Raw genomic sequence first — 14,033 nt, 5'->3', positions numbered from 1 at the left:
AGTCAGTTTATGTCCTCTGTCATCTCACACTTAGATACAGGCATGGTGTGCAATTGCACAGCATGCCCATATCTACCCTGGTCAGTGTAAACCGCACCCCTCCACCCATCCCTCCAGCCTTGACTGACAGTGGCTTTTCCTCCAGGCACACCTCCTCTTCTCTTTTGTGGAGCTGCCTCCCAGTCATGTCAGATGTATCTGCCCCCCTCTACACACACTCGCTAGCAGGTCACATGATCGTTCTTGATTCCCAAGTAATTTATGAACTTGCTGGTGGGCATCTATATAGCAGGGCAGACACATCTGACATCACAAAGGGGAAAGAAGGAGGGGCTAGAGGGGAATCCACTGTCAGTCGCTTTATACACACCCACCAGCAGGTCTTTGAATTACTCAGGAATCAAAAGCAATCATGTGGCTTGCACTTTAAAAGTCGAAAAATGCATTCGAGGGAATTTTTTTTTTTTTAAACTAAACATGGATTGATTAAAATGTTATATTTAACTATTCGTGTTTTTAAAATCACTAACATTCACAACTACTTTAGAGGGTAACTCCACTTTCATGGAAAAAATAGCAAATAAAATAATACTATAGCATATACATTTGTGACACAAGTCATATTGTAACTGAATGTTAATAAAAATTACCTTTCTTTTTCAGTCTGCTGCTCTGTAATTTTCTGTGAAATGCAATGCAATATGGCTACCTGGAGGTGTTCTGAGCATAGAATGTGTACAGAACGCCCCCAGGTATGTCAATTCCTGCAATTGGCTCACCTTTTTGCCAGAAGTCTGCACTAAGATACAAGCCAGATTTCAGGCATCCCCTGTTACAAAAATTGAATTTTTGGTAAGATACTCCCAATAGGAAATCACAGCTAAAGGGATGCAGGCCCTGCAATTTTCCCCATTAAAGCTTTGCAGGTGCAACATCTGGTTGATAATTAAGAAGCCCCTCCCATTAGACTCACTTGTGCCCATGGGCACAGACAAACACACAGTGATTACTTCAGAATAAAAAAAGGTAGGAATCTGCAACAAAGTTTGTTAAAATCCTTGTAATGTACATAAATCACCCAGAGGGGCATGTTTTATTCTCAACAAAAGTGGAGTTACACTTTAAGTCTCACTGTGAGATTAGTTGTTAATTTTGCCATTCTGAAACTGCTATAAATATATAAAAATATATAATAAATATAAATATATACATTTTTTTATTTTTTTCAGATTGACCGATATGCACAACAAGATCTGAAGAAAGGCCTTCACTTGTATGGGACAGAAGGAAACATAGGTCTCACTAATGCTTGGAGCATCATCCAAACAGATGTAAGCAGAAGGTGTCATGAATTTGAATAATTTTCTGAAAGCTTATATTGAGTTTTTCTACCAAAGTCAGATGGCATGAATGGTTTTGCATTTTTGTTTTTACTAAATCCAGTTATGTGTGTCATTACTGTCAAAGTTGTTTTTGGTTCTAAAGGAATACACAACATAAAGATGGGCTTATAATCAATTCTTACAAATTACCATCTCCAGAGTCCAGGGCAGTTTTGTCATCAACATTGCCAAAGCTTGCATTTATCCATTTGTTTTCTAAAACACTAATTTGGATATTATACCTTAAAACATCTGCTAAAGTAATTAAAGAAGTCATTAAACATAAGGGTTTAAACTCACCAGATGTGTTTAAAAATGCATGCATTAATGTGAACTGCATTAACACGAATTGCTATGAGTTTTCACATCTGTTGCTTAGCACTATGCAAAGTCTTCATTCAGCTGAGAAAATGCAGGCCAGTTCAACCAAAATGCAGCATTCGTAGAACATTAGTGTTAGTATTGCTAGCCTTAGAATTTTGTTTAAGGAATGTGGAGAATAGGGTTCTCTGGATAACAAGGAAACTTTAACAAACAGTACATGACTGGCTCTTGAGATGTGATTAATGCACCATAGTAACACTTTAGAAGAGGGAAGCACACTCTATAGGAAAAACAGAGAAGAAGGCGCTTCTAAGTGCAGTAATAAAACACTTTAATGACCAGGAAGGGTTAAAGACACAACCGCTGGGGTTGCCTGGATTCCGTGCTGGTCATGACAGCATGGACCTCCATCTTGGATCAGATGGAGGTATTTACCACCGCAGGTCAGCTGGAACTTCCACCTGCAGCTATCTTTACTCCCAGGAGGCATCCCGCTGGACAGTATGGATTCATTGATATGCCTGTTTTTCACTTCCATCTTGTAAGTGTTTTTAATCCTTCCTTGTCATTAAAGTGTTTTATGACTGTACCTAGAAGCACCTTCTTCTCTGCTTTGTTAGAATTTTGTTTGTCTTAAGGCAGAAAAAAAACATGAAAATACATTCAGTGAGAATGAGCCCAAGAACCACAGTTCTCTGTTTGGCAAAAAAGGAAACCAGAAACAATTTCTTTCAAATTTAACCAACTATTATAAACGGACTTAAATGTGGACTAAAAGTGACATAAGTAGTATGTCACGTACTATATATAGGGCAGGTGTGGAATAAAATGCTGTAAATTAAGAATGTTTTCAGAAATAAAAGTGTTGAAAATAAACGATTATCAATTAACAAATTGGAAAGTAAATGAACAGAAAAGAAATCCAAATCAAATCAATATTTGGTGTGACCAGCCTTCAAAACAGAATAAATTATTTTAGGTACACTTACATACAGTTTTTGAAGGATCTTGAAAGGTAGATTGTTCCAAGCATCTTGGGCAACTAACCACAAATCTTCTGTGGATGTAGGCTGCCTCAAATCCTGTCGCTTCATGTAATCCCATGCAGACTAGATGTTGAGATCAGAGCTTTGTGGGGGCCAAACCATCACTTCAAGGACTTCTTTATGTTTAATATAGTTCTTAATGACATTGGTTGTATGTTTGGGGTTGTTCTCATGCTGCAGAATAAATATGGGGCCAATCGCACATCTACCTGATGGATAGGTATTTGCCTGTATTTCTCAGCATTGAGGACACCATTGATCTTGACCAAATCACCAGCTCCATTTGCAGAAATACAGCCCCAAACTTAAAAGGAATTCCACCATGCTTCACAGTTGCCTCATTATTGTACCACTCTCCAGCCATTCAGTAAACAAATTGCTTCCTGCTACACTATATATAAGTTTATTTTGAAATTATCCGGATTTATTATTACAGGAACTTAATTTACATAACATACTGTACATGTCTGTATGCTGTAAATTTAGACAAATACCCTTTGGAGTCATTTTCCCAGGCTCTTCTCATTAGGACAGTATAGCTACAGAAATGATTGGGGAAAAAGCATTGTCAGGTAGTGTGCATCACCATGCTACTAGAAGCCCCGCCGGTCCTGAATGAAAAGAACGATTTAACAAGCTTACTTCCATACACAAAACTGATAAAATATACTGTATGTCTTAATCGTAAGGTACAAAACACAGGACTTAGTGTTATTGGCAGCTATCTTCAGAGCACACCATGTAATTCCAGCCCAGTTCGTTTTGTGCTAGTGTCCTTGGGTAATTTTTTTTTTTTTTTTTTTTACATTTAATTTTTTTCACTGAAACTGCATCTAGCAGTTTTCAGGATTGTTTGTCCTCACTGTGTACCTTGGGGGTTGTGACGCAGCCTGTATATGTTTACTTTGGGCACTGGAGCCTGCATTGGGCACTCACTGTGGCACTTTGTGATGGGCAAAGCCTGATCTTCTAATAAGTCCAGCGTTGTGGATAAGGTAAGACAGGGTGTGTTAAGAAAAGCCAGGAACCAGTGTAAATACTTAGAAACAATCAACAGTGTGTAGCACATTATGTAGTTCTACAGGCAGAGTATCCATGTGTTATTCACTTGATTGTGGTAACCACTGCAGTTTTTCCCTCTAACTTTTGTCAACAATTTCAACTTGCCTTTTTTTTCTCTCCTCCTGTCCAGACAGTCTAAGGAGGATGAGGTAACTGTTTCACATCTGTTGGATGCCTTTCCACCTACCTTTTCCACTAGGAATGCACACAACATGTTGCTGCACTCCTGCTGCCATCTTTTACAAGACACAGTCACTGGAACGTGGTCAGTGCCTGGGTTATAGCAGCTTCTAGATCCGGACATGTCCAACCCCATCCATTCCGCATTCTATAGCCCTGAATACCCCACTTGGGATGCCCTTTTTTCTAGTAATGGTGGATCACAGATGCAAGGAAGCTAGGATAAAAGGGCCAAATGGCATACTTTCCACAGGCAGCCTACAGGAAACTCTAGCCACCACTCACGGTGATACATCTTGTCCTGGGCCAATGTCCTATTATGACATCATGTTGTTGGCTCTGGCTCCCTTTCAGACATGCAACATGCGGCCTTGTCTGACAAAATCAGATTTCTCTGCCACTATGTCTGAATTATTTGGAAAATTCTCAGCACCTCTTTACCTTTGGTTTTCAGAGGCCAGAAAAGTTACATGTCCTCTGTTCCCTCTGATCAGAATTGGAACTCCCATTCCTTGAGAATAATATAGAGGAAAGTAATGAGGTCTTTTATTAGCTGCAGAGGATTTTTCTCCCTTGCATCTTATAGGTACAAGTTGGGGCTTTATACCAAAATGCTCTATTGTGGACATACTAATTTACACAGTGCATACTAGTCTTTGTCTAGCAGCACCTGCCTCTCCTAATTAGAGCCCATTTCACCAGGACTGTAGGTGTCTCGTGGGCTTTTCAGCCTCAAAAATCTGCTTCCCATATTTGCAAGGTCACCACTTGGATCTCTGTTTACACATTTTCTAAATTCTACCAGGTGGGTGTTCAGGCCTCAGCTGATGCGAGCTAATACAATAAAGCGCTTCAAGTTTTCATTTGAGTGTTTTTTTGCTTGAGTTTCTCAACCCTTGTTTTTGTGTAGGCCTGTTGGCAGTTGTTATTTCCCAACCCTTCAATTTATTGCTTGGTCCAAGAATACAAGTCCTGAGTCCTGTACTGTATAATTAGGTTAATAGGAATTTCAACTTATTTCTTATCTTGATCACTCCTTATTGCTTGTGAGAAAACTGCAGCCTCCCTGAGTGTATGGGGTGTATGGCATGATCTGGGGGAAACCTTAGCAAGGTAGCTGCATATAACCCATGGTCTAAGAATAAAAGTCCAATGTCATGTACTGTACGCCAAGATAAGGAATTTACAGATGAGTCAAAATTCCTATTTTTTTTCCTGCCAAGGGTCAAAACTCTGGAATGTATTCTGGTCAGTTAATTATCTCTGAACCTAATCTGCTTCCATCGAGTACCCTCATCATCATGGACAGCAGAACTGGGGGGGAACTTAAATTGCTGGGGGGGGGGGGGGGGGGGGCGAGCTTAAGGGGTTGTAAAGGTTTTTTTTAAATAAATAACATATCATACCTTCTCGGTTTTGCACAGAGTGGCCCTGATCCTTCCTTCTTTTCCTGGGGTCCCCGCGGCTCCTGGCTCCTCCTCTTCTCAAGTGCCCCGCTTTCCATGGGGGCACTTGTGCTACTGGCTCCCATGACACTGGATTTGATTGACAACAGTGGGAGTAAATGGTTCCTGCTGCTATCAATCTATCCAGTGAGGACCCTAGACAGTGGCTAGAGCTGCAGGGCTTGTTCTCGTCGCTGGAAAGATCGGATTCAGGGAAGTAAAAGGGGACTCTGGGGAACTGCTGCACTACAGAAGGTTTTTCAACTCAATGCATAGAATGCATTAAGGTGAGAAACCTGGAGGGTTTATAACCCCTTTAATTTACACTAACTGCTATGCCATTTTTTTGCTAGACAATGATGTGAAACATGCCTTTAAAATGCATTTAAGCACTTCCTCCGGGTAGACATCATATGGCGTCATTTACTTTGAGTGAAGATATCTGGATGAAGCCTGCAGCTACAGGCATCATCCAGATATCTTCGTTTTCAGCCAGCGATTCCCTGCATTGTAAAAGCCATGATAGTGGCGGTTTAGCCGCTTGATTGCTTTTACAGGCAGTGGGAGGGGAAGTTATTTTTTTTTAAATGAGTGACAGTTTGTTGTATGGCACGAATTTGATTGCAAAACAAGGATGGCACTTTAAACCAGAGCTAACAATACAATTGGCCTAAGTGTCCAAAACATGGTCCCAGGCTGCACTGCAAATAACCTTCAATGGCATAAAATGTACATTTTTTGTTTGTAGTTTGAATGTTGTTTGTTTCAAAATCAGAACATACTGTATATTACTGGCTTTAAGAGAGAGATGGTGAGGTTAATGTTCTCTTATACATTTCTTTAATTGCTCTAATATCTCTAATTAAAAATCAGAGGTCAAATATAATTGATGTTTGCCTATGTAAAGTATGCTTAGAGGATTCCAAATTGCTTTATATGTAGAGTATTTTAGTAATACCTTCTACAGTATTCTTGTATGTCTGTCTACAGTTTAGGTGTTGTGGGGTTGCAAACTACACTGACTGGTTTGAGGTGTACAACACCAGCCGCGTCCCAGATTCCTGCTGCTTGGAGTTCAGTGAGAACTGTGGTCTGCACTCCCCAGGAACGTGGTGGAAAGCGGTAAGGGCAACTGTATACACCAGTGCATGTTTATTATTATTTACATATTAGAATTAATTTGCCAGGTAAAATATACCATGGGAGAAATTGGATAGATTGCAATGCCCCTAAGTGGCAATCAAACACCTGATAATAATGTGCCACATCCTTGATCATCTAGATATATTGGAATGGGGAATAATGAACTTTATAGGCATGTATAAAAATCTAATTTGAATAGTTCACATAAAAGATTTACAACATATACAAAGTTATATAAAAAGCACATAGGGCAAAGTGGTTTCCCTAGAGGATATACTATAATATACTTCCCGTGTGGCAATGCTGAGAGTATCTACAATATGCCCACACTGGTATGTATATATTCCTCTCAATTGGTTCCCACATGTCCTCATGGAATAAAATGGGGTGTTCTACATGTTTTGCAACGTCTTCAGGCGCTTAAATATTTCTAATAAAAAAAAATATATTTTAATTAGGATACAGAAAAATATCAACAATTATACATATATTCACAAATGTATATGTGTGTACATATTATGCAAAACGTCACTTGTTTCGAAGTGTTCATCAGAAAATTCAACTCTCACTTGCGCCAGGGAAACAAAAACTGCAAGAGAACCCCAATGTTTGAAGAGCAGCCGTGAATTTGCACGTGTCAGGATGTGGGGACATACAAGGTAACTAAGGGTATAAAGAGTATGCATGATAAATACTCATAGGTACATTAATTTGTAAATAGGTTTTGGACTACATAGCTCTATCCTATACTTACATAGCAATCGCTATATAGCCCCTAGTGCTGAAGTCAAACTTTGCCAGGTTCTTAAACATCTATAGAGGAAGGTATAAAATTTCTCTCCCATAGTGTTTAGACGCATAGCAATAAACTATATCCTTTAGCGGAAAAAATACATAGCGGGAGAGGGGTATAACCCTCTCCCGCTATGTATTTTTTCCGCAAAGGGATATAGTATAATGCAGTTTACTAAAACCTATTTACAAATGAACATACCTATGAGAATTCATCATGCATACTCTTTATACCCTTAGTTACCTTATATGTCCCCACATTCTGACATGTGCTAATTCACCGCGCTCTTCAAACGTTGGGGTCCTCGGCCAATTGGGGTGTTCTCTTACGGTTTTTGTATCCCTGGCGTAAGTGAGTGTTGAATTTTCTGCTGCACACTTTGAAACAAGTGATGTTTTGCATAATATGTACACACATATACATTTGTGAATACATGTATTATGTATTAATAATGATGTATTATGTATAATTTTAAAATAATGTATGTTTTTTTGATTAGAAATATTGAAGCTCCTGAAGAAGCGACGAAACATGTAGAGCACCACATTTTATTCCATGAGGACATGTGGGAACTATTTGAGAGAAATATATACATGCCAGTGTGGGCATATAGATACTCTCAGCATTGCCACACAGGAAGTATATTATAGTGCAAACCAATTTGCCCTTGTGAATCTTTTATGTGAACTATTAAAATGTGATACTCTTTTTATACATGCCTATAAAGTCCATTATTCCCCATTCCAATATACAGTATCTAGAAATGTACCATGGACAATTTTTAAGTCCTAAAAAAATAAATAAAAAAAGCATCCATGTTTAGACTTTATTCATTAGACAAATAAAACGTAATCAACATACTTTATGTATACTGATAGCATATTCATATGTACATATAACTATTATTATAATTACAGCAAAACTGCTTAATCCCTAAACTGTGACTCTTTACTTGCCTTTATCTGGCCATTGGGGAACTATTCTGTCCACTGTCACAAAAGGGCACTATTCCTCCCACTGACACCAATGATGAACTAATATTTATTCCACTGATACCAATGATGGAGAATTATTCCTTCCATTTACACCAACATTCTTCCTGATACCATTAAAGGACACCATTCCTCCTTGCATTGACCAAAGGAATAGGCAAGTTTTTACCCCCACTGACCTCGGAGCCTGCAGCATTGTTTACTGCCACTGACAAATTATGACTGACTTTTACTTTTTTACTCCCACTAGCCACAGTCTGCTCCCTTTAAGTCTCAAGGACAGCGAACAGGCCCTTTGATTTACAAAATATAATATATATATAAATAAATATAAATAATATATATATAAATAAATATATAATAAATATAATTAATATTTTTATTTTTTACATTCAAAACATATATGTATAACATAAATAGACAAAAAAATACGGTGGAGGACAGCTTTTTATGTGGTATTTTACTAATTTTGCCATATGTCATCTGAGGTGAATATAAACCAGCAAATTAAATACTACGGTAGGCAGAAAATATGGTGAATGACAGTTTTTAGAGTGATATCTTACAAATTTTTCCATATGTCCACTAAAGTGAAAATAATCTAGCAAATATATTATATCATTTTTTTTTATTATTTTGCATTTATAAGAGCTTTAGTTCACAAAAATCGGTGTTGATGTATGCAATTTTTTCATAACTTACATTTACTGGAAAGGGAACTTATCCCATGGTGGTGTTATTTGGGTTTTAACATTTTTGTTGTTTAACTTTTTTCAAAACAACTCTTCAGTGGTGGGGAAGTGGATTCGCCAGTTTTGGCAGGTCGCTTTTAAATTATTATTATTATTTTTTATGTTGAAATTGCTCATTTCTATTTTAAATCTTTATGAAGAGGATAAAATATTTGTGGCAAAATGTAAAGAAACAGCAATAAATTATTTACAAAATCTTTAAAAATAAGCTTTGGAATGTTAAAAAAGATCTGTATTGTTTGATTCCAGCCTTGCTATGAGACTGTCAAAATTTGGCTTCATGAGAATCTTCTTGCAGTTGGGATTTTTGGGCTTTGCACAGCTCTTGTACAGGTGAGTTTGATCTAGCTCCTTAACCACTTAAGTACCTCTTCATTACTAGGCCATTTTTCAGTTTCCAGTACTGTGATCCTTTGAAAAATACTGCAACACTGTACTCAAATTTTTGCAAAAAAATATATATATATAATATTACAGTGATACCTTGGATTACGAGCATAATTTGTTCCAGAAGAATGCTTTTAATCCAAAGCACTCATATATTAAAGCTAGTTTCCCTATAGGAAATAATGGAAACTCAGATAATCCATTCCAGTGGCACTGCTACTGTATGCAGTACCGCATGTAACCGGGGGGGGGGGCGGAGACCTTCAGAAACAAAAACTCCGAGCCGCTCGGGTGCACAGAGTGTTTCCAAGTGTTTCCGAGAGGCTCCCAGTATCACTAGCACCCCTGCACCTCTGGCCAAATGCGGTACTGCACACCCCAGAGGCTTGAATCCTGCTGTTTTTGTGAGATAAAGCTCGCAAAACGAGTCAGGATTTAAAAAGAATAATAGCTTATATTGAGAAACGCTGGTAAACCGCATTACTCACAATCCGAGGTATTACTGTATATAACAATAGAGAGCTTTCTTTTGTTAGTATTTATAAATTATAAACATGCACTGTTTAACTGATGTGACATGTGAGATTGGTCACTCTATGACAAACTACGGTGATCCTAAGGTATAGAGACACTCAGATTGGCTCTCTACACTGTGTCTGTGAATTGAGCTGTTTGAGAACGGCTCAGATTACTAACATGACTGAGAGAAGTGGCTGCCTGATGGTGCTTTATCCAGTGTCATTTATAAATCTATCACTGGGTAAATAGCCATTCACCATACTGCCATTTAGAGATGTACCGTAGTAGAAAAGTCGTTAAACTAAAGACAGTAATAAAATAGTTTACTTTCTTTTTGCATATCTGAAAGTACTTGCTTAATATGCAGATGTGCTTAAGATAGAAAAAAAAAGTATATATGTCTTTAAATCTGGATTGTGGGGTAGGAGAGAGTCATTAGAGGTCACTGTGCATTACTGATCACAAATTAGTGCAAATGGAGTTTGGGTCCACAATGTTAGACCAATGTCAGAATAACCAGCGCCAGATGAACCATACATAAATTGTATAAAACCAACTAAGGTCTTTAGTAGTTGGTTGTTTGATGTCAGGGAAGTCATAATGTTTCCTGAGCACTATATAGATTGTAATGGGAGTAATTTTATCAAAGCGAACAATGTGAAAGCACATTACATAACCTAGTTGCCAGAAAGTGTGTCCTTTCTTTCATAAATAAAATACATTGTGTAGGAACAATTATTCTACATAATGGCCACACAAAGTACAAAGGGAAATAGCTGTGGGACCTTACATAAGGGCCTTACCATTCACACACTTCCTGGGGCCCAGTGTGAGGGAAACCCCACTGGTGAGGTAAAATAAAAAAAATGGCAAGTGGGGGTTGTCAGTTTGAGACAGTCTGAGTTTTTTTCAGGTGATGTACATATTGGTATTTATATTTCAGTATTTTTCAGGCAGTAACAAATAGGCTATTCTAACAATAACCCCTGCACAGGTTGTCAATAGGGCAAAGGCAGAAGACCTTTCTCAGGTAAAGGACTTTGTCAGGTAAACATATTGGTATGAGACAGAGATAATGATTATCATCGACAAATGGAGAACACAAATCAAAACCACAAAAAACATAAGTAAAGTTGTTCTAAACATTATCTCAGGTCTCAGCCAGGTGTAGAAAGTGCAGGAAAAACTGTGGGGGGGGGGGGGGGGGGGGTGGTTAGGAAGTGACTGGAAGACCTCTATAATTATACCTGAGAATATTCATGTAAGTAGAACCATGTAAGGCCCTTAAGTTAACCTGACACAGACAAGATTACACAACAGGAAAATGGGAGAACGAGAGACTCAGAATGAAGGAACCAGAGAGAAAAAAAAAGAAAGAAAAGGGTCAACCCGGGACTCGTTAGAGAACCGAGATATGTCGGATCCACAGATCCCATATTTTATCAAATTTCTTGATGTTATTATGGAGTGTATGGGTGAGTTTATCATTGATAATATTCCAGTTAAGCTTGCTCTTTACATAGTCAAGTGAAATTACCGACCATTACCAATGCTTAGCAATAGTAATTCTCACTGCTAACAATATATATATATATATAATCAATCTCACCGACCTCCTGGGAACCTCAGGTTCCATTCTATCAGGTAACTTATGAAAAAGAGCTGCCTCTGGGGATCACATATTGGTATTTAGTACATATTTCCAATAAATTAGCTAAATATTGTTATGTATTAGACACATATTGAAAGAATGTCATCCTCGTTTTGATACTGTGTGCCAATTATTTTTTCTCTGCTTTTTTTTAGATCCTTGGACTCACATTTGCCATGACAATGTACTGCCAGATGGCAAAAACTGACACTTACTATGCTTGAGACATCTACTTACCCCCCACTTCTCCCTGACCTGGTTTCATGGAGATGTTCCCTGGGAGGAATCCATGTGGTGTTCACAGCAGATCTACCTTAGTTCTGTTCTTCCTTCTCTTTTGATACCGCACACAGCCTCCAAAGTGCAAGAAGCCCCCGACACATCACTGTGTTCTCCAGGTATGGAGTACAGGCAGCAGGTGGGAGGTGGACAAGCTTATACATGGCCCTAAGAATGGAGACAAGACAGCGCTACTGAGACATGACACTTGGTCTGTGAAACCCAAGACTTTGGTGGGGGGTTAGGGTCCTCTGTGTTTATGGGATCTGGCCTAATTATAAATTTGTCCAGCTCAGCTAAGAAATGGAGTTTCTACTTTTCATCACATAACTTTAAAAGCACCATTGTCCCTGGAAATGCTACAGTATTTCAGAAGAACTTATAATACTTTTAGCTGCATACCATTTTGATGACCTATGAAAACAGGTATCCCCTCTACAGATCATTCCTTAAGTTTACCTGCCAGAAAGATTATTCAGTAGTATGGTGAATAAATATGCATTCAGGCACCAGAAGCTGTGACAGAGAGCATCACTACATTCGTATTGTCGCTTGTGGTTTGCATACAAATGTCTGTGGATTGTACAGTCCATTCAAATTAAAATGTGTGCAGATCCTAAAGAAAATGTTTAGCTTTTTAAAACTGTCAGGGGATTCATTTTTTCCACTCATAAATTTAGCTAATCATCCAACAATTCCTTTTTTTTTTTTAGGTAATTTTATGTGTTACATTGCCAAATAATGTACCTAACCTGTCATCTATGTACTTGTTATGAATTCAATTCCTAAAATTATCCTGAAAAATTAGACCCTGGAAGGTTGGCGTATGAAATAGTAGACTTTGTAAATAGTACTAAATCTTTTTTTTTTCTTAAGCCTGGCACACACTGAGGTTTTCCTCCGTTCAACCCAGCTGTCAGCTCTGGTCAGAGCCGCGGTACTAATGATCCAACATTAGTACAGTGATTTCCCCCGCTATGCTATTGTGTTCTGACAGGGGGACGTCCCCCCCCCCCCATACAACCCCAATCAGCACTCTCAGCCATTGGCTGAGAGCGCTGATCGGTAGCTGTTGACTGATGATTTTTCAGCATGCTCGTCCAACAGAAGCCGACCAGCTATTGTCGGACCAGCTGCCATACACAGGGGCCAAATGTTGGCTGGTTTTTATTTAACCGGCCGATGTCAACAGCATTAGGGCCCGTGTGTATGGGGCTTTATACATGTATTGGCTTTTGGAAATCTACATTCTAAACAATGGAAATGTTTTGAATATTGCTTGTTGGCAGAATGAGAAACTGGGGGTTATTTACGAAAGGCAAATCCACTTTCCACTACAAGTGCACTTGGAAGTGCAGTCGCTATAAATCTTAAGGGTAGATCTGAAATGAGTGGAAGCTCTGCTGATTTTATCATCCAATCATGTACAAGCTAAAATGCTGTTTTTTTATTTTCCTTCCCCCTCGGATCTACAGCGACTGCACTTCCAAGTGCACTTTCAGTGTAATTTCAAGTGCACTTGTAGTACAAAGTGGATTTGCCTTTCATAAATAGTGATGGCCGAACGGTTCGCCCGGCGGTCGTTTCGCGGCGAATTTCCGACATTCGCGGTCCGCACGTTCGAACGCCTTTTTCCGTCGTTCGCCGCGGCGGACTTACGTGTTTAATGTATACAAGAACTTTAACCTTTGGTGACACGTTTATCATGTGATACAGGACAGCCAATTGAGACATGACAGCACATGGACACTTGTACATTCCCCCTAACCTATAAATACACCCGATCCGGTGGCCATTTTACATTCTTTCTTCTGTTAAGATAGGGACAGGTTCCTGTGTGGAGTAGGGAGAGATAAACCACTAGCTATTTGGTACACAAAAGTTCTTTTCAGGACTGGTATAGGTGTTAGGTGTTGATAGGTTTGCTGTGCTGCTGATTCTTGCAGCAGCCTGAGTGTCTTTTGTTAGTTTAGAGAAAGGGAAAGGACGGTGTATGCTACAGGGACAGCCAGATTAGTCTTTCATCATCATCATCATCATCATCATCATTAGCTGTTACTATCAAGGTCCACAAAAGA

General features: G+C 38.8%; 1 protein-coding gene across 4 annotated transcripts in view; it reads left to right on the top strand.

The window, feature by feature from the left end:
- TSPAN4 (tetraspanin 4) overlaps window positions 1–13,496 on the top strand; it is a 1,526,404-nt gene extending 1,512,908 nt beyond the window's left edge. For all 4 annotated transcript variants that reach the window (XM_077459853.1, XM_077459838.1, XM_077459848.1 and 1 more), the window contains 4 exons: window positions 1,230–1,331; window positions 6,430–6,561; window positions 9,369–9,452; window positions 11,832–13,496. In XM_077459853.1, coding sequence (XP_077315979.1) covers window positions 1,230–1,331; window positions 6,430–6,561; window positions 9,369–9,452; window positions 11,832–11,900 — 387 coding nt within the window. In that variant the 3' untranslated portion in view covers window positions 11,901–13,496. The remainder of the gene's footprint in view (window positions 1–1,229; window positions 1,332–6,429; window positions 6,562–9,368; window positions 9,453–11,831) is intronic.
- Window positions 13,497–14,033: the final 537 nt, after the last annotated feature.

Source organism: Lithobates pipiens, unplaced genomic scaffold (genome assembly GCF_037356315.1).
Source record: "Lithobates pipiens isolate NorthernLeopardFrog02 unplaced genomic scaffold, aLitPip1_a1.2 Scaffold_10, whole genome shotgun sequence".
NCBI classification, from domain to species: Eukaryota; Metazoa; Chordata; class Amphibia; order Anura; family Ranidae; genus Lithobates; species Lithobates pipiens.
The sequence above is the reverse complement of the archived record's forward strand: the minus strand, read 5'-3'. Positions and strand labels throughout refer to the sequence as shown.